Source organism: Miscanthus floridulus, chromosome 14, assembly GCF_019320115.1.
Source record: "Miscanthus floridulus cultivar M001 chromosome 14, ASM1932011v1, whole genome shotgun sequence".
Lineage (NCBI taxonomy): Eukaryota > Viridiplantae > Streptophyta > Magnoliopsida > Poales > Poaceae > Miscanthus > Miscanthus floridulus.
Genome location: NC_089593.1, coordinates 95,075,234 through 95,096,375, shown reverse-complemented (window position 1 = coordinate 95,096,375; position 21,142 = coordinate 95,075,234). Strand labels below are relative to the sequence as shown.

Below are 21,142 nucleotides of genomic sequence, written 5' to 3'. Positions count from 1 at the left end.
ATGCAAAACTGTGTTTGAATTTCAAAATTTTAAAATTTGAACTTTTCAAACAACCTCGGATGGAAAAACAACCAAAATAAACTCTGTAGATCTCGAAAAGTTATGAAACATTGTAGTTGGCAACTTTTTGATTTGAAATCATCTTGTCACGCAAAACTGCGTTTGAATTTCAAAATTTTGAAATTCAAATTTTGTAAACGATCTCGGATGGAAAAACTTCTTAAACTAAAAGTGTAGATCTCGAAAAGTTATGAAACTTTGTAGTTTACAACTTTTTTATTTGAATTCGTTTAGGGCCTTAAACAAGCAATTTACACTCGGTTTAGTATAATATGTTTGGAACTAAAACGGAATCCAGACATAATTGACAGCGTGGTGTAGTGGTAGAGGATGATCTTGTGCAGGGATAAGTTCGAATCCCGTCGGCCGCGTTGCTGCGAAATTTACGCGAAAAATGCCAGAGATGGGTGGGCGCTGGCCGGTGGGGGCCTCCACCGATTATAAAAATTTCCATTTTTCCCCATTTTTTCGGTTTTTTTTTTCGGTTCGAATTTTGCCGAGTGCCCGACAAAAAAACACTCGGTAAAGACACCTTTGCCGATCCATTTTTTGCCGAGTGTCCTTTGCCGAGTGCAGCACTCTTTGCCGAGTGCAAATTGGGCTTTGCCGAGTGCCAACCTGTTGGAGCAGCAGCATGATCCCAATCCCAAACACACCAAATCTGCTAATCATCTTTAATTTCTCGTAGGATTTGTATGCTGCTGTTTAATTTCTTGAAAAATCGAATACCCAGCCTCCGAACTCATGAAAACACACACTGTTTACAGTCTAGTAATTTCACAAGGGATTTTGATAAGAATATAAACAGGTTGCTCACTTCTCGTACGTCGAGCATCTTCACAAGCTATAGCTCATCAATGTGACATACAGTAACGAATGGGGAAATAGAGCCTAGCTTGTATACATTGACTGATGAATACAAACAGTACGGGGGTAGCTTAGAGCTAGCCCGAAGCATGCATGTGCGCTAGTCGTGTACAACAGCATATATATGTCACAGTAAGCACGTATAGCATATATATATATATATATATATATATAACTACTATCCTGTAGCTGGCTACAGAATAACTTATTCTGTAGCCACTTTGAGTTATGATAATTACTATGTTAATTTACGAGATTATAGTAACTCCTTACTAAGTGGTTTAATATACACACACTTCATTCAATACTTCATCTCTCCTATAAGACCGCACGTACGTCGTCGGCCATAGGTAATGCAGGCGAGGCCAGCAAGAACGCTCGTCATCAGATGGAGGTGGAGCACCAGCAGGAAAACAAATACGCGACTACACATACAACGACACGCGTCACACCTCAGCGCGAGCGAGCGAGCGCACATGCAGCTCGTCGTCTGTCCGACTCACGCGGTGTGGCTCATCGGCGGCTGCATCACGGGCACGACGGTGGAGCTGCCCATCCCCATCTCCTCGTCCAGCGTATCCTCCTCCGTGGCCACCGGCGGCCTCGCCTTGGGGTCGAACCTCTTGCTCTTGGGGTTGGTCGCCGGGTCGTACCTCTTGATCACCAGCACGGACGCCGACGTCCTGAAGTCCGGGGACACCAGGTAGCTCCCCACGGGGCCCAGCTCGTCGGGCTTCTCCACCAGCGGCGCCGCCGGCGGCATCCGCCCCACCACGAACACGTTGAATCCCGACAGCGACTCGATCGTCTCCACCACCTGCTCCCTCGTGTACGCCTCGGGCTCCTCGAACCGCACCGACCCGTCCTTCACCGCGCCCACCTTGGCCTTGAACGCCTCCACCGCCGCCTCGTCGGCCGCGCTCTCGGCCTCGTCCAGCAACTGCGGCCGGCTCGGCTGGAACCTCGCCAGCGTGACGGCGACGCCCGGGTGCTCGGCCATGCGCGTCGCGTAGGCCAGCGCCTCGCGGTCGTCGGGCCCGCCGAAGAAGAGCGCGGCGACCGAGAAGGACACGTTCTTGGCCGACACCTGGGCGTGCCCGCCGAGGCCGCGGTCCACGAGGATGGCGACCGAGCAGGGCGCCTCGCGGAGCAGGCGCTTGTTGATGGCGTGGTACGCCGAGCCCAGCGACATGAAGGTGCCGTCGTGGTGGAGCGCCTTGTGGTACGGCATCACGATGATGGCCGCGCGCTTGTCGGCGGCGCTGTCGATCACGTCCCGGTGGATGGTGTCCAGGTCCGAGATGGCCGTCATGGCGCGCACCCGCACGGAGCTCAGCTTCTGGAACGCCTCGAACGCCACCACCACCTGCTCCGTCCGCTGCTCCTTGCCGTTGAAGAATGGCATCCCGTCGCGGCGCGCGCGCTGCACCAGGCTGATGGCCGACGACCGCTCCGAGAGCTCCACCAGGTGCATGGCGTACATGGTGAGGCGGCGGCGCGCGGTGCCCCGGGTGGCCTCCACCAGGTTGAGCAGCGTGGGGATGTGCCGGTTGGTGTGGAAGCAGGCCAGCACGCGGAGCTCGCTGTCCGCGTCGCCGGGGGCGCACTCCACCGTGCGGCGCTTGTACGGCACCGTCCGCCTCGCCGGCTTGTAGATGGCCATCACGATGGGCGTCGTGATGAAGGTGGTGAACAGCGCCATCAGCACCATGATGGCGAACGCCTCGTCGTTCAGCACCTTGCGGTCCCGGCCGATGTTGAGGACTATGAGCTCCACGAGCCCCTTGGTGTTCATGAGGAACCCGAGGGTGACGGCTTCACGGACGGGGATCTTGACGAGCAGGGACGTGATCACCGTGCCGCCGATCTTGCCGAGGCACGCGTTGGCGATGACAAGCACGAGTAGGGCCCAGGACTTGGCCCCCTTGATGGTCGCCACGTCGGTCTTGAGCCCGCTGGAGACGAAGTAGAGCGGGAGGAAGAGCCCTGAGATGAGATCCTCCACCTTCTCGATGAGGACGCCGGCGAAAGGCCCGTCCTTTGGGACGACGATCCCCACCATGAAGGCACCAAACAGGGCATGGATGCCAATGGTGTCGGTGACAAAACCAGCGCCAAGGACGATGGCAAGGGTGGCACAGATGTAGACCTCCTTGACGGGCTCGCCCTCGGGGGAGCGGCGCGCCATCCAGGCAAGCACCGGGCGAAGGAACAGGGAGATGGCAATGACGAAACCGATGGCGGTGAGCAGCACCCACAGCGAGACGATCGGTGATCCGGAGCCGGAGAGGGCGATGGCAAGCGCCAACAGGATCCAGGCGGCGACGTCGTTGACCGCCGCGGCGGACATGGCCATCCGACCGAGATCCGTGGTCAGAAGCTTCAGCTCGGCGAGGATGCGGGCCAGGACCGGGAAGGCGGTGATGGAGAGCGCCACGCCCATGAAGACGAGGAACGGCCCCTGCGGCGTGCCTTTGACGATGGTGGCACGGAACGCGAACGACGTGCCGATGCCGAGCGCGAACGGGGCGCTGATGCCCGCAAGCGCAATGGCGAGGGCCTTCTTGCCGGTACGGCGGATGGCGGCGATGTCGAGCTCGAGGCCGACGAGGAACAGGAAGAAAAGCAGGCCGATGTTGGCCAGCGTGTCCAGCACCGTCATGCTCTTAGCTGGGAACACGGCGTTCAAGAACTTGTGGCTCCGACCCAGCGCCGATGGGCCTAGAAGAATTCCTCCCTGCATCATCATATCCAGACAAGTCATCAGAACATCGTTCATTCATGAATCATGATAAACATATGCATGCATGCAGATCAATTCGTGAAAAACACACTGTTTGTGGTATAGCTAGAACGGAAACGATTATTTTGTTGCTGCAATGTACCGTGTTTAAAAATAATCACGAGTCCAGAACATGTGCATAGGAATATATAAGAAACTATTTTAGCTGTAAAATTTGCAAGTACTCCCTCTGCCCCAAAATGAATTCAATTATCACTTATCAAAGAATCAAATAATTTCAAGTTTAACTAATTCTATACAAAAATTACTAATATTTATTATATAATACCAAATAAGCATTACTAGATTAACCATGGAATATATTTTCGTAGTAAACCTAGTAGCAGGAGCCATATAAATAAATGTTGAATATTATTTTCTATGAACTTAGTTAAATTTAAAATAATTGACTTGTTCGAGACCTAGAACTGTATTCTTTTTAGGATGAAGAGACTCCAGTGAAGGATTTAGTCATATAATAAGTATGGCCCTTAATTCTTCGTAGTGACGCTAAAGAACCTGAAGAGCCGGTTTGCATCAGAAACTAGAAGAGTTGCGGATGGTAAAGTATGTGATTTCCTAAGGCATCACTTGATGAATGCATGATGCCAGTTGATAATGATAGAAAGAAGCCGGTTTGCATCAGAAACTAAAGAGTCGCTGATGGCACAAACTAGAAGAGTTGCTGATGGTAAAGTATGTGATTTCCTAAGGCACGACTGATGATGGATGCATGATGGCAGTTGATAATGATAGAAAGAAGTATGCAAGAATAAAAGAAGTACTGGCTGCTATTTGAGAAGCAAGCAAGCATGAATGGAATTATACTATATACGTGTGCTAATAGCCGTTGCTGCTTCCCTCGCTACAATTGAAAATTTGTTTAATTAGTGCTTGTTGCAACTGTTATCTGCACCAACCTACGTAGCTGTCATGCATGGCCACAGAGAGGTGGACATGGATGCATGCAGCAAGTCTACATTTCCCTTGCAATAATGCACATAAAAACAGCCCGGCCGCAGCCTAGTTTTCTATACACACTTGCTGTTGTGTGGTGACTTGCTGTGCAGATACCCTCCTTAAACTAGTGTTGACTTTGATGACTAAAACCAAATGCAAGACACGCACGCAGCGGAAGCAAAGGTCGCTGAGATAGATAGACCATGAACCATGCCTAGAAACCAGCCCCGTTCACTTATTGATCAGTTCAACGACACATGCATGCCGTAGCCTACATATGAGTCTGGACGTGTGGTGAACTACATGCCGGATAGTCAAAATAAAAGGCCACGTTGATTGGGTAGGAGTACAACGGAAACGGAAGAGGAAGAGGTCGTCGCTAGCGCTTTATACATGTGGGTTCGTTGTTGGTACTATGTGCAGATGTCCTCAAACGTCGTCCCTCCATACGTAAGCAGATTAGTTACTTGTTGTAAAAGATATAAAAAGAGGGGTAGAAAGAAGAAACGTCTTTGAGCTACCGTGGAGTTAACACATCACACGTCATGCTCATGCATATCCACCATCCTTAGACTGAAGCATTGCCATGCACGCAGACGTACGTGGCTGAGTATCATGAAGGCATGCAAGAGCAGCCTAGACATGGTGCAAGGAATTCAAGCAAGGCGGGGTAGTCCCGAAGCTAAGGGATTAGGGATAATAATGATCTTATTATAACTGGGATCTGGGAGTTTGTTTATTATTCACGGGGACGGGGGCGATAGATGCTAGGAATCGAATCTCCCGATCGAGCTATCATCGATCTCTGAGGAGAATCCGCGCAGCAGCAGCAGCAGCAGCAGCAGGGGTTATCCGAGGCAGGCAGGGTCTCCCTCCCCAAGGCTTGGAGACTTGCTGCTGACTTGGGATCCGGACGGCCAGCCAGGGACTACCCCGCCGGCGTTGGCTACCTGGGAGTCAGTTGAGCAACTCCGGCAGCAGTTCCCTCGAGCGCCGGCTTGGGGGCAAGCCGTCTCTCAAGACCGGGGGAATGTCAGTGCCCCCGAGGAGCCTGAACCTGATGAACCAAGCAAGGAGCCAGAGCAGGCCGAGACGTCCGCTGCATCTAGGCCAAAGCGCTCCGTCCGGCCTAACACGCTGCTCAGCAGCCCAGAATGGCTCAAGTAGACTATATGTACTAGGAGAGGGAAAGAGAGAGGGGATCAAACATTGTATCCCAAAACCTGAACCTGAATTAAGATTCGTCCTCGCCTCGCTATCGCTCGCTGCTCGTTCTTTCCCCCTTCTCCAAGTTCTTCCAATTTCCTCCCCAATTTCCCCCACTCCTAGCTGATTGCTAACAGTCCGGCCGCCGTGAGGACGACGACGACCGACAAATCAAACCTGGAAGCGAGGGTGGATGGATGTGCGGGGCTGGGAGAGTAGGATGAGAACTCAATCGCAACGGAGAGCCGCGCCGCGCCGCCGCCCGCGGACGCGTATCCACAATTCAAATCCCGGCCGGCCCGTCGAACCCTAGCGTGGCCGGCGCACGCACTTACTACAGCCATGCATGCTAATAGCTACCGTAATAATCCGTCTAATAATAATTATAAGATCCTAACGAGCGAGCAAGGTAAGCAAGCACATAATCAATCAATCTGGCCCGCCGGGCCGCGCGGCGGTGGCCGGGGAATTGGATGTAAGGATGCCGGAGCGAGCGAGGGATCGAGTACTCACGATGATCTCGGCGATGACGCGGGGCTGACGGAGCGGGCGGAGCAGGTAGGCGAGGCCGCGGGTGACGACGACGACGAGACAGATCTGGACGATGGCCAGCGGCAGCGCGTAGTCCAGCGGGTTCTCCCCCTGGAACGCCCCCTGCGACGTCGCCTTCATCGGCCCCGCGCACTTGGTTGCGTTCGCTGCCATCGCTGATCGCTCGCTCTCCCGCCGCCGCCGACGGAGTCGTCTAGTGCTCGCTGCTGCGTGCGTGGGCGCGTGGCTAGCTAGCTAGGAGTGTTAGCGATCCGCCGCGTTGGTTTGAAATTGAAACCAATTAACTTGGCAATAAACGGATAGAGAGTCGGGTGTGTGCTGGACTACTGCTGGTGCTGGGTCGGAGCGCGGTTTTATAGGGCGAGAGGATGAGGGCGCCCCGGCCCCACGCCATGTCACCGTGTCCGGATCGGAAGCCAAGCCGAGACCGAGACGATGAAGGCCCCGTTTGGCCGGGCTCCGGTGGCTCCGGCTCCTGTTCACCTATCGACTCGTGAGCGGCCGACAGGACGCTACACTGTTCACCAGAGCTGTTTTTCTCTTTCCTCCTTTTCTCTCTCACTGACACCACCGGAGCCAGAGACGCTCGTTTTTCTGGCTCCCGCGGCTCCGGCTCCCGTTGGCACCTATCGGCTCGTGGGCGGCCGATAGGACGCTACAGTGCAGAAGCCGGAGCCCGCGAGAGCCCAGCCAAATGGGCCCGAAGTGATCAACTAGCCGCAAAAAGATTTTAGGAGTTAGTACATTTTATTTTTAGAGGTAGTTCTCAGTCTTCACTGTCTCTAGAAATCATCAGGGTTCAAAGGATCATACCTATCTCCAAAAATTAACTTTTAGAGACATTTGGTAGGAGGGTTGATTTTCACAGGTGGATAGTTGCATGGCCCACCTCAGAAATTCGAGGCCCAAATCCCATTTAACCGTGCCTTAACAAGAGCCTAAGTCGCTCAATATCCCACTTGTGTTGCCCTACTCTCTCTCCCACTTTCTCTCTTGTCGCCCTATCCTTTCGTCCGCTCCTGTTTCCCAGCCAGCCCATGCCAAACCCTTCCCCCTAGTAGTTATGATCCCTTCTTCTCCCCCTTATCGTCGCCATCGCCAGACCTAGGATCCTTCTGTGTCAAATTCGAGGTCACCGACCCCATCCACTTCATTGTATGGTTTGAGTTTGTCCACCTTGGCCCCTTTTACGTTCGATTCAAGGTGTGTCCGGGCATGATCCAAGGCGAGCCGCTAGGATCCGAGGTGTGCACGCCCTTGATCTAGGCTAGGCGGAATTGATCTAGCTGGGGTGTCTTCAATAGCGGCTGGTTGTATGGCCTCCACACTAGTGAGGACAATCCCCACGATGCAAATGACATCCACAACGGTGAGGGTGGATCGACAACATCCCTCGCAGCGAGTTCGTTAACCAAGTCGACACAAACCAATTCTCCAACCAGCTGATTCATTGGTTCATATATCCATTTGTTCTGATTTGGGCAATAATGTTACAGCAGTTCCTATAGACATCGATGGGGAGTGCAAAGCTTGCGGAAGGACATGACGGAGATAGAGTGGCCGATGTAAGAGGGGATAGAGATGGAGGACATCTCAAACTCGTGGAGGTGTGGAGACTCCGGGAGCAGTGCATACACGCTGGATCCAATGCAAGTGGCGACGCGATGGCTTGTTTTTGTTTTTCTTTCCCAATTTATATAGGCTGAGTGCTTGTCCCATTTCTGAAAAATTGCGATTGAAAGGGGCCATGGTCTCAAGACGGAGATGCCAGGCCGCCTCTGTGTTTTTTCTTACCGTACGTGAAAATGTGTTATAGTAGTGTTCGTCCGATGACAATGCTGTGAACCCTTGAATGGACAATGTGTAAATTGCACCAAAAGAGTTGTAACAATAAATGCACATGTAAAAGGTACGACACACAAATATATATCCGTACATTGTACAAACTTCCAGACTAGAGTTATTCTAAGTTAAACTATTTGAAGCCTAATTAAATTTATAGAAAAAACACCTATATTTATGACATCGAATTACTATCACTAGATACATCATGAAATATATTTTCGTAATATACTTATTTGATGACATAAATATTGTTACCTTATTATACAAAAGTTGATTAAATTAACGTGATTCTAGAAATTGATTTACTAGAGAGTACTTGTATATTTATATATACAAGTGGTGGACTTTCAATAAAAGTAGTAGTTGACTTCTTGGGAATGCAGCCAATGACAACACACCTCTCCCTGTCGTAGCATAAGAGAAGGGAGAAAACAAACGAAATAATAGAGCCCTCATTACGACCGGCAACGGCAAGCGGATGAATAAGTGCGCAAGTCTATCGCTCCAAAGAATGAGACCGTCGCATTATATATTCATTCGTTCCCTACGTTACATATATTATTATATACTCACCCTATATCTCTAAATAAACTAATTACTAAAGTTGTTGCTAAGACTTATAATAGCAAATTAGTATCATTAAATTCATCATATATAAAATATATTTGCATATATAATATGTTAACGTTCATTTGGTGTCAGCGATATATTGTTGTTTTTCTCTATAAATTTATTTGAATATAAAAAAATTGTTTTAAGATAGCTTTAGAAACCGATTTATTCACGTCAATGGATAGAGTTGTACATAGTATTACCTGAGCCACATCTATCCGACGATTTTTTTTGGTTTGCAATGTCATCCGACGACTTATCATCGGAGCCACCAACACATGTGTACAGTACAACAACAACTTGCGTCGCATCGTACGTGACGACGCTCACTGTCGTTCGTTCCTCCGATCCTGCCTATTCGAGATGATTCAATGCGAGAAAAACACTATTTTATGTCTGAAAAGTCTGGTCGATAAGTTTAAGCGAACAATATTTCGCAAGTGTGCTTGTGTCAACTATGTATATTATTTGGAAGGTTACAGTAAATAAGAGTCTATTTTGGTATAACTTCTTATGGCTCCAGCTCTTTCCAGCACCAGTAACTATATAGTAGCACCATTCGTATGAACCATTTTTCCTCTCTCGTCACAAAATGAACTATGAGAAAAAAAATCCATGTTTCCTGTTTCCTCTGGCAGCACGGAGCCAGAACCAAAGAAAACCCGGCCAAACAAGATCTAAAACTTATATTTTATTATTGCATAGCATCATAAGTTATAATAACGCCACATGTGTTGTATGGAGGTAGTACTACGTACTGATCCTAGGACTTTATAAGTCCGGACGCCATACAAGAGGAAGAGGCCGCCCCGGGGAAGCAAGCTGGATGCATCATGCATGTGACCACACGCAAGCGCGCGCGCGTCGATCGTCTACGTGTCGAAAAACTCGGACACCCTGTGCGCGCAGCTCCAACACGTACGTTCGTGCAATATATATATATATATATATATATATATATATATATATATATATATATATATATATATATATATATATATATATATATATATATATATATATATATATATATTCTCTCACTAGGTGGAGGTGGCTAGTATACCTCCTGGTTGCATATTGGGCCGACTACATACATATACGAGTACTCTTGTACTACATACTGGAGCGAATCTTGCAACATGTTCGACGACATATACAATTTGCGGTTCCAAGGGACAAGTAACTAACACAGCTACTACTATGTCTCTGTCTCGTTGCTGATTGGTCATCATGATGGGCTGACTGACTCTTCGATTTTTATAGTAGTAATTATGTTGTTGTTGTGTCTCACTATTGGTTATCATGGACTGACTCTGTTCAGTTGGTAGTAATTAGTATATTGTTAGAGAGCAACTCCACCATATCGACTAATATAAGGGCATGTTTAGATCAAGGTTTTAAATCTCTGGCTATTTAAAACCTTGGTTTAGATACACATGACCAGCTACTAGATAGCCTAAATTAGTTGTGGTTGATTAGCTAGTTGGTTAACTGCTCGTTGAAGGCTTGGCTAAAAAATCAGGTCACCTTATTAGTTCTCTTGTTTGGATGTATTAGTGTTAATTTGAGCTTAAACTTAGCTAGCTAACAATTAGCCCTCGGTATCCCAACATGCTTGGAATATGTGGGGTGCGTTTTTGGGAGTTGTTGCTGCCTGAGGACACGAGAGCCATCCATTCGGCAAGCAAAGCTTCAGAGGTCCTTGTTTTGGACATTTTTGGCAATAATTGGATGCATGGGCAAGCAAAATAGACTCTTATTAATTGAAAAACTATATATAAGACCTTGACTGTGTCAGTGGATAAAAATTTTCCTTTTTATTAAAAAAAGTTAAGTACCTCATATTCTCGATAGGTGCGCTGTCCAAGATCCACTAACCTCGAGCTGTTCTCCGCGAATCTATCTGTCGTGGTCCGGAACACGTGCTCTAGTACTTCTCCTGTGCCATTTTAGTTTTTTTTACAAAGAAAGGGAGAACTTTATTTATTCATCACTCATGAATAGAAGTACATTCTTGAACTACTATTGTTTTCCTAAGGTTTTGGTGATCCTGTTCCTTTTGAATGCTATTTTTTACGTACTTGTAGCGGTTGGTGTTCGTTTTCCTTCATAACATGTTTTTTTTTTCTGTACCTTCCAATAATATAGGACGCAATGCCCTTGTCACCCTTTTAGAAAAAAACACATTCTTGAGCAAACAAAATGCCTTAATAATTATTATGCAATAGGGAACTACCACACGCCATATACAAGTGTAAGATTATTTGTGCGTGCTACTTCACGTGCTACGTACGCTTTTTTATCATTAGATTAAGCTTTTATTAGGGCATGCAAACTAGCTGGCCTGGTTCACATAGTATATGCAGTTTGATCGGTAGATATCTCATTGCCCCCATGAAATTCTTCTACGAAGAGTTGTCCCTACCTATCTATGCCCTCAACATTTAGCAATTATATATATATAATAACTTCTCTGATGTTAATTGAGCCAGTATACCATGAAATCTTCTCCCGCAATGGTTTAATTAGTCCAAGGGTCTTTTTAATACAGATGGTGGTCTGGAAATGCTGATATATGAAATATGAATTGGCAGTGCTAGATCCACACGCCAAAAATTCACTTCATGCCTAAGAGGGAGAGGGAGAGGCAGTAGCGCGCGCGTAGCTAGGATTTTAAGCTGTCCAATGTTACATAAAAAACTTGAGATCGTAACGTGCCAATACACAAGTATATATTATCAAACACAATACGAGTAAACTAGAGGTCAAACGAGTAACTAGAGGCCATATGGACATCTTAATAAATGAACAAACTCTAACTTGCTTAATGTAAATTACGTACCGTGCCTTGTGCAGTTGTATTGTCTATGCCGATCGTCAGTTAGAAGCTGCGAATGGGAGATCAAGAGTTCGTGACGTACCTTTTTCTCTACTTGCCGGACAACTGCTATTCTTGCCACTAGTTGGTGCCTTGGTCTCGGTGGTTGACCACAGAAATTTAACGCTCTCAAACGAGAGAAGTTGATTCAATATGTGAATGCGATTGATCGGCTAAAGCCCAAAAGTCCTAGAGATACCGGGCCGTGGGCCAAAGCTGAAGGTGGTCCATGACCAACAGGGACCACCCTATAGCATGTAGGTATTTGATGGCTGTGTGAGGCTAGTAGATAGGATATCGGGTGAGAGCATATAGGAGAAAAAGGAGTCTAATAATCACAATCACATTATGTGGTGCATGGTGACTTCGTGAGGCTGGAGTGATAGTGTTAAAAATGAATGAATAGATCATATTTAGTTCCTGGAAGGGAGAGGGAGGGAGAGCAAAAGTCTCAAGGTATCTTGGCTCAAGCTAGGTGCCCTTAACTTCATTGCAATTGTATGATCCTTTTTCTGACTAACCATGTGACGCAGATTCAAAGTTAATACTCCTTCCGTTCCAAATTATAAGACGTTTTGGTTTTTCTAGATATGTTGCTTTTGCTATGCACTTGGATATATATTATGCCTAGATACATAGTTAAAGCAATGTATCTAGAAAATCCAAAATGTCATGCAATTTGGAATAGTGTGAGTGTACTTATTACCGCATCACCCCTTATCCTTCCTCGCATTTTGGCAACAACAACTATAGTGTCACACACACAGCTCCACATCTCTGCTCCTCTTCATTTCCTTCTTAGGCAAAGTTGAAACCACTCTAAAACACGGTTGTTTTCCTTCTGACTTTAAGGGGCATGAAAATATGCCAAAAGTCAGACCGGTGCTATCCAACGGCACTATATATATTTAGCATATTTAAGCTCAATAGTTGTTTTTTCTCTTCATCTTTTAAAAGCAATTAGGTACATTTTGGATGACTAAATTTTATTATTAAAAACTCATCTAGGGAGACAATTGTCAACATACATGCTCATCCACAGTTTTTTAGTGCAAAATTAATTACACCAATTGTAGCGACTCGTGCTAAGAAAGACAGAGAGCAACAACTCTGTGTTTTTTTAGAACTCATAATGGGGACAGTTTAGTCCATTAGCGTTTATAATTTGTGATTGCTCTAGTGCGCGTGCCATTTCACGTCACCCTTTGAGGTTTAACTATATTATTTTTTTCTCTCTCTACTATGATGCAAAGAGGGCGATGCTTCCGTACGTGGCACAACAACGTAGGTGCCTCCTCGCATTCATCCAGCACGGAGCGGACCAGACCAATGGATCGAAGCCAGGGCAGTAGTGGCCCTGTTCGGCTTACCCCATATTAGATTTGTTTTTTTAGTTGAAACAGTGTTTTCCTCTCACAACAATTCAACTAGAACAGTATTTTTCAGTCAATTTTAGTCAAGATTCAGCAAGCCGAACGGGGTCAGTTTGCTAAGTGAGTAATAACCCTAAGGTATCATGTAAGCTAGGGAGGTCCCAGTCCTAAACCCCTCTAGCGCGCTCAGGTGGAGGCGCGTCATTGTTGTTTTCAATAACTCTTTATCTTAATATACAAAGATGCACAGATCTTTTGTGTATTCGAGAGAAAAAAAAAACAGATCTCCTGCCATTTTTCTTCAAAAAAGTATAAAATTCCACAATTATTTCTCCACCAAGTATGTCCATATATATTTTTTCTATGTGCAAATCCAGATGATTATAACAGTGACGTACTGATGTAGTAGTAAGACTGAGGGGGCACATGTTTAAGTTGCATCATACCTGCACTTGTCTGCTTGGAAATCGGATGCAGCAGGAAAGAAACAGAGCTAAATAAGGGAACACTTCGGTACGTACTGTTCGTCGTGCTCTGCTCAGGCCGCATCGCTCGTCGGCGACCACGGCACTGGCACCACAGTGGATCTGCTGCCCATCTCCTCGTCCAGCAAGTCCTCCTCCGTCGCTGCCGGCGGCCTCGCGCTGGGGTCGAACCTCTTGCTCTTCGGGTTCGTCACGGGGTCGTATCTCTTGATGACCAGGACGGACGCCGACGTCCTGAACTCCGGCGACGCCAGGTAGCAGCCCACGGGTCCCAGCTCGTCGGGATTCTCCACCAGCGGTGCGGTCGGCGGCATCCTTCCCACGACGAACACGTTGAACTTGGACAGCGAGTTGATGGTCTCCAGCACCTCCTCCTTGGTGTACCCCTGCCGCTCCTCGAAGTGCACCGATCCATCCTTCACCATGCCGAGAGCTTGGACTTGAAAGCATCGACCGCCGCCTCGTCGTCGGCGCTCTCCTCGTCGGAATGCGGACGGAACCTTGCCAGCGTGACGGCGACACCCGGATGCTCGGGCATGCGCGTCGTGTAGGCGAGCGCCTCACGGTCGTCGGGACCGCCGAAGAAGAGCATCGCGACGGAGAAGGACACGTGCGCGGGGCCACCGAGGCCGCGGTCGACTAGGACGGCGACGGAGCAGGGCGCCTCGCGGAGCACGCGCTTGTTGATGGCATGGTACGCCGAGCCGAGCGACTGGAACGAGCCGTCCTGCTGGAGCGCCTTGTGGTACGGCATGACGAAGATGGCTGCGCGCTTGCCGGCGGCGCTGTCGATGACGTCCCGGTGGATGGTCTCCAGGTCTGAGATGGCCGTCATGGCGTGCACCCTCACGGAGCTCAGCTGCTGGAACGCATCAAATGCCACCACCATCTGGCCCTCCCTGTTGGCGCTGTTGAAGAAGGGCACGCCGTTGCGGCGGGCGCGCTGGACCATGGTGATCGCCGACGACCGCTCCGAGAGCTCCACGAGGTGCATGGCATACATGACGAGGCGGTGGCGCCCGGTGCCGCGCAACGCCTCCACGAGGTTGAGCAGAGTCGGGATGCTGTGGAAGCAGGTGAGCACGCGCAGCTCGCCGTCGTCACCGGGCGCGCACTCCACGGTGCGGCGCTTGTACGGCACCGACGGCCGCGCAGGCTTGTAGACTCCCATGACGATGGGCGTCGTGATGAAGGTGGTGAAGAGCGCCATGAGCACAATGATGGCGAACGCCTCGTCGTTGACGACCTTGCGGTCCCGGCCGATGTTGAGCACGACGAGCTCGACAAGTCCCTTGGTGTTCATCGGAAGCCAAGGGTAACCGCCTCGCGGACGGGGATCTTGACGAGCAGGGTGGTGGTGACCGCGCCGCCGATCTTGCCAAGGCACGCGTTCGCGATGACGAGCACGAGCAAGCCCCAGGACTTGGCTCCACTGATGGTGGCGACGTTGGTCTTGAGGCCGCTGGAGACGAAGTAGAGCGGGAGGAAAAGCCCCGAGACGAGGTCCTCGACCTTCTGGATGAGCATGCCGGCGAACGGCCCGTCCTTGGGGACGAACACACCGACGACGAACCCGCCGAACAGCGCGTGGATGCCGATGACGTCGGTGGTGAAGCCGGCAGTGAGGACGATGCCGAGGGTCGCGCAGACGTACGTGGAGCTCCTTGATGGGCTCACACTCGCGGCACTGGCGACAAAGGCGGCTGCGGTGAGCAGGACCTAGAGCGAGATGATCGGTGAGCCGGAGCCTGAGATCGCGATGGCGAGCGTGAGGAGGATCCACGCCATGACGTCGTCGACCGCGGCGGCGGACAGCGCCATGCGGCCGACACTACATAAAAAATGGTTTATAGCAACGGGACAAATTTTTTTTTGTAGGGGCGGCTAGTGATGGAGCCGCCCCTACAGTGGCGTGCTAGGGAGCTCAGAGACCAGCCGCCCCTACAAATAGAACAACAGGGGCGACTGGTCATACGAGCCGCCCCTACAAATGGGTCGGATTTGTAGGGGCGGCTCACTCACCAGCCGCCCCCGGTATTGCTATTTGTAGAGGCAGCTGGTGATTGAGCCGCCCCTACAAATGCCCGCGTATAAATACTTTCGATTTGTAGGGGCGGCTGGTGAGCCGCCCCTACAAATGATCCACATATAAAGCAAACTGCAGCACCTTCTTTCTTCTCGGGTCACTCACTCCAACTCGTAAAAGAAAGGTGGGGAGACCTTGGACACCTCCCAAAAATTGCTCTACTAAGGGGGAAATGTTTTGATCTCAAATGCTTTGGTGGAGAAGTTGTAGACGGTAATAAAATGCTATTCCACACTTCTTTTTAAGTTTTAATGATTGGTTAGTGAGTAATTATAGTTTTGCTTTTCTCTCTCTTCTATGGTGCTTAAGCTACTTATGAAGCAAATTAGACCTAAGTTTTGAATATATTAGGGTAAATTAGGGAGGGGAACAAGATCATCCTCTTATTTGGTCCATGTTTCTTGATTTTAGTGAACAATTAGTTAGTTTTATGGATGTTTCATGTGCATGTAAATCAGATCTAGGGTTTGGTTTTTTTATTAATTTTGGTTTTGTAAATTTGTGTTTGATGACTAGGGTTTGCATGAAAGATATTGGGTAAAATATAATTGTTGCTAATTGTTATCTTTGAAATTGTTTATTGTAATCAACAAATATGTATTTTAATTATTTATGGATAAATGGGTCATTAATTAATTTTCTTCTACCATGGTGTGTTTGTATGCTTCATGTAATTATATTTGATTTATATTCATATATATCTGAAGTATATACAATTATTCTCAAGTAATTATTAATTTGATTCATTTATATATATATTTGAATAAGTAGTCCTTTACGTTTGTTTTGTTGTTGTTGTAAAAGATGGAATACATGAACTCTTGGATATATGATTCGTTAAGGTTCAAGACATGTTTCCGTGAAGAGGTGGATAAATTTATTGAGGCCACAAAGAAGCATGCAACGACATTGACAGAGAATAAGGATTTAATTATTTGTCCCTATAAAGATTGCAAGAACCATATGGCATGGACAGATGTGACTATCATCAGATCACATTTGATTATGCGAGGATTTATTGAGAACTACACAGTGTGGATTCATCATGGTGAAACGGTTATTGTTAACGACGAGGATGAGGAATACGACGACGAAACCATAGAATCCCTGTCCTAATATTCAGCAGAGCTTGATGCACGAATGGATTCGGAGTTTGGCAATAAACAAGGTGGTGATGCTGGTGGTTGGGATGGTAACAACGAAGGTGGTGCCAATAATGATGGTGGAGCACGTGTCGGGGATGAAGATGATTTGGAGGATATGATTCGAGCGCTTGGACCAGAGATTTTACTAAATAGCCTGAAAGGTCTAGAAAATTTGGAAAGGATGACAAAAATATCGAAGGAGACTGTGTATGGTGTTGAAAAGGGCTGTCCGACACATTGGACATTGCTACGTTTTGTGCTTGAGCTACTCATCTTGAAGGCTAAGTACAGCTGGTCAGACTATATGCTACCACAACCAAACTCAGTTCACGTCAACACATACCAAGGAACGCGGTGAGGATGGTGGTCCGCAGCTTGAGCTCGGTGAGGATGCGCGCGATCACCGGGAACGCGGTGATAGAGAGCGCGACGCCCATGAACACGAGGAATGGCGCGTGCCGGGCGTCCTTGACGATGGTGGCGCGGAACGCGAACGACGTGCCGACGCCGAGCGCGAACGGGAGTGCGATGCCGGAGAGGGAGATGGCCAGCGCGCCTTCCTCCCGGTGCGGCGGATGGCAGAGATGTCGAGCTCCAGGCCCACGAGGAAGAGGAAGAAGAGCAGGCCGAGATTCGCCAGCGTGTCCAGCACCGCCATGCTCGCCGGCGGGAAGACGGTGTGCAGGAACTTGGTGCTCCGTCCCAGCGCCGACGGGCCAAGCAGGATGCCTCCCAGCATGCAAACAGTACCATGCGACACGAGCAAAGCCATGAGTGCCACGTCATCAATGGATCAGCATGCATTTTTCCCCTGGAAGGAAATACGGTACCGTACCGTGCATGCATTCACACCGTACATTTCGTACCATACGATTACGCGTGTGTTGTGTACTCCCTCGAGTCAAAACTAGTGACGATATGCAGCAATTTGACGTGGTCACTATTTCTAACGTTCATTATAAATTTGGTATTTATACTACTCATATGGAAATAGGGACTGTGTTTGTTAGAACTTAGAAGCTATGAGCAGATTTCTCTGGAGAATGCTTGCATATTAACTATTAAGGTCATGTTTGGCCCAGCTCGCTTCACCAGAGAAGCAGTTTATTTGAAAATAACTTCATGAGCTGTTTTAGAAAAACTATTTGGCAAAACAGTTTCACCAACAGCTTCATGCATGGTTGAGAGAGAGAAATGAGGGAGAGAGTTGTGGAAATCTAGTTTTTTTTTTAACTTCACCTCTCTCTATTCCTCCGTGAGAGCATAAAAAAAAGCTCCACCCCATGAACTGTTTTGGAAACGAGTATTTAGTAAAAAAACAGCTCACAACAACTCATAAACCTTTTGGGGGAAGCGGTGCCAAACAAGAAGCATGCAAGAAGTCAAAGACTTCAAAATTTTCAAAAGCTTTTGGCTTGGAGAAAACATAAAGTAAACTTGATGCAACCTCATTGCATGCTAAGCCTAGTATGATATGAGCACCAAGATCGAGTTAGTTATGTTCCACAATTATTTATAGCTGGAGATATATATTTAGGTTTACATATATCATATACGTTTGATGTTTCGAACATGCGCGTCATCGTTTAGCCTAGTTATACGTACGCACAGGATAGTACCATCAAAGATCGATTCATTCGTACTGCTCACTTACAGGGCCTTAATTTTTGGTAGAGTTCAATCTAATTCTGATTCTCTATGGAAGCTGATTCTCTGATACAAGTGAATCTTTTTGATTTTTTAACATAAACTCTCAAATTTACAATGGAGAAGTACTGCACAGAATCGGGAGAATTTAATTTGTTCAATTGTTAGCCTATTAGTTCATTTCAGATAATTACTTCACCGAATCAGTAGAGAATCGTTTATCTCTGAAAAACTGTTTGGCAGAGCTCTGCTGAATTCAGCAGAGAATCAGCTTCAAGAACTCTGCCAATCAGGGCCATACACTATTACTGGGGTCTATTTATAATGCATGAATTTTATTAGAATCGCACCAAAAATTAATAGAAACACTTCAATTATATTTCATAAAAAATGTAAAATAAATCTTGTGTTTTGAATTGAGCCTTATTCTTGCGTGCATGGGCATCATAGTGGGAAAGAAGGTGAGTCGCCGCAAGCATGCATGCCACCAACATGGATAGACAAATAGCAAGAGCCGGTGATCTATGTCAGTGTTCCACCGGACGGGCCAACGACACCTCGCCGTTGTACGCCTCCGGGCTGTGTAACAACTCTAACTTCCCTTAATGAAGCACACTTTGGAAAAAAAATATATATTTTTAGCTCTTTTTTTTTTCGCTTTGGCTCGTTCGGAAGACTTAGAACTAGTGAAACTAGGAATACCTTTACTAGTTTATTTCTAGAAGAGAGAAAAAATAACTTCTTATTATAGTACAGAATATTCTCTAGATCTACAAGTCGGAGCCGTTCCGTGAGGAATTAGAAGCCCTCCTAATTAAACGAGATCTAAGAAAATAGCCGTAGGTGTTAGTGTGTACTTGGTACTGGGTAGCTGGATCAGGAGCAACGGGTAGTCTGGTACGGTTGTCGCCGGCTCTGGCTAGGCCCGGGTGGCAGTGGCCACGGCCGGCCGTCGACCCAGCAGCACACGGCCGACCGGGCATGCATGATGCATGCACACTAGCTAGTAGATAAAATATATAGATAGCTACGGAAAATGAGTAAACGGACGCGCTTACGATGATCTCGGCGATGACGCGGGGCTGCCGGAGCGGGCGGAGAAGGTAGGCGATCGAGGCCGCGGGTGACGACGAGGACGAGGCAGATCTGCAGGATGATGAGCGGCAGCGCGAAGTCCAGCGGGTTCTCCCCCTGGAACGCCCCGTTCGACGCCACCTTCGCCACTGTTATTGCTGTCGTTGTTGCTGGCCCGCCGCCGTGGTTGTCGTTGCCGGCCGGCGGCGGCAAGCCTCGCGGTCGGTCGTACGACCACCGTACGTAGCACACGTACCACCACTTGGATGGATCACTGACTTGCCCTAGTTTTTGCTTGTCCGACGTTGATGCCAAGATCACGGGGCCGTACATGTGTTTATATAACGCAGTTCGGTGGGTGGCCGATGGCGACTAGCAGGTGGTAGCAGCCACTCTGGCCACCGGAGACGTAAGCAAAGAGAAGACGACGACTTTTCTCATCCGTACCACCAGTAATATAATATGGTACGGTGCAGCGTCTCTAGCTAATTTCCAAACTAAAGCCATTCGAAATATTATTGCCCTTCTTTCGCTTACTCTAATAAACCGTATCGGCAAAATTAAATGTTACTCTTCAGAGTTTTTTTTTTTTCTGAAAAAAGCATTACATTCTAGATTCTCGTCAGATAACGGGGCATCATCATCATTTCCTCTATTAGATAATTGTGTCTAGTAGTATTTTTTTAAATAGAGTGGCCGTAATTCACTATATATATCATAATGTCTAAGTCAAAATATATAAATTTATCTTTTTTAAAGAAAAATATATATTTATTTAACTAAAGTGATATAATAGTTTATATAATCATTGCCATGGATATTAATAAAATTTTGAATGGATTGCTAGTATCATTGGTATATGAGTCGTTAAGGAGACATTTTGCATGATCACTAAAACATGCAAACATATATTTATGGTTGTATGTATACTTTGTTTGCATGATGACACAATTACAAGTTAGCATTTCAATAATTTATAAACATATATAGGTATAATTTACGGTTATTTATTTATTTTCATGTTGTTGGTAATTTAGATGTAGATTTTAGAGAATATTTTACTTTGCTTTCAATAAAGGCAGAAAGTAGGTGATTTAAATGTAAATTTAAGAAGTTGCTAAGATTATCTATCATAATGGTAAAATGGGTTGTTCAGATGCAAATTTAGAGTCTATTTTATATTGTGTTTTGTCGGTGTTTGTTATTGGTAGAGGCGGAACCAGCGATTTTGATTAAGGGAGCCGGACAAATATGATCGTATTTTTTAGTGTGATAAAATATACATAATTATATGTTTTAACAAATTTTTTAAAAAATTACACTATTTATAACCAAAATCATAATATTTTAATACAAAATGAGTAAAAATTAATATATTTTGTGCTATAAATTCAAATATTTATATATGTATGAAGTCTACCGTGCTTGGCGGCTGCCCCCTGGTTCCGCCACTGGTTATTGGTAATAATGACCATGGGGCTATGCGCTGACTGTGGAGCTCGATGGTATTAACACAAGATACAGAGTTATTCATGTTTAGGCTTTTCACGAGGAAGTAATACCCATGTTT

At 47.1% G+C, this 21,142-nt stretch overlaps 1 protein-coding gene and 1 pseudogene across 1 annotated transcript; both read right to left on the bottom strand.

Moving 5' to 3' along the window:
• Positions 1-1,217: 1,217 nt before the first annotated feature.
• Positions 1,218-6,731, bottom strand: LOC136505069 (cation/H(+) antiporter 19-like). Its single transcript, XM_066500158.1, has 2 exons — positions 6,389-6,731; positions 1,218-3,664 (listed from the first exon to the last, which is right to left on the bottom strand). Exons 1-2 carry the CDS (start codon positions 6,578-6,580, stop codon positions 1,427-1,429), a joined length of 2,430 nt encoding a protein of 809 aa, XP_066356255.1. The 5' UTR covers positions 6,581-6,731; the 3' UTR covers positions 1,218-1,426.
• Positions 6,732-13,673: 6,942 nt separating this feature from the next.
• Positions 13,674-17,696, bottom strand: LOC136505318 (cation/H(+) antiporter 19-like; annotated as a pseudogene).
• Between the last annotated feature and the right edge of the window lie 3,446 nt (positions 17,697-21,142).

Bases quoted from the DNA above. Each gene is read 5' to 3' on its own strand.
- LOC136505069 (XM_066500158.1), bottom strand. From the start codon at position 6,580: ATGGCAGCGAACGCAACCAAGTGCGCGGGGCCGATGAAGGCGACGTCG. The intron at 3,665-6,388 runs GTGAGTACTCGA...ATGATGATGCAG, and splicing joins GCGTCATCGCCGAGATCATC to GGAGGAATTCTTCTAGGCCC.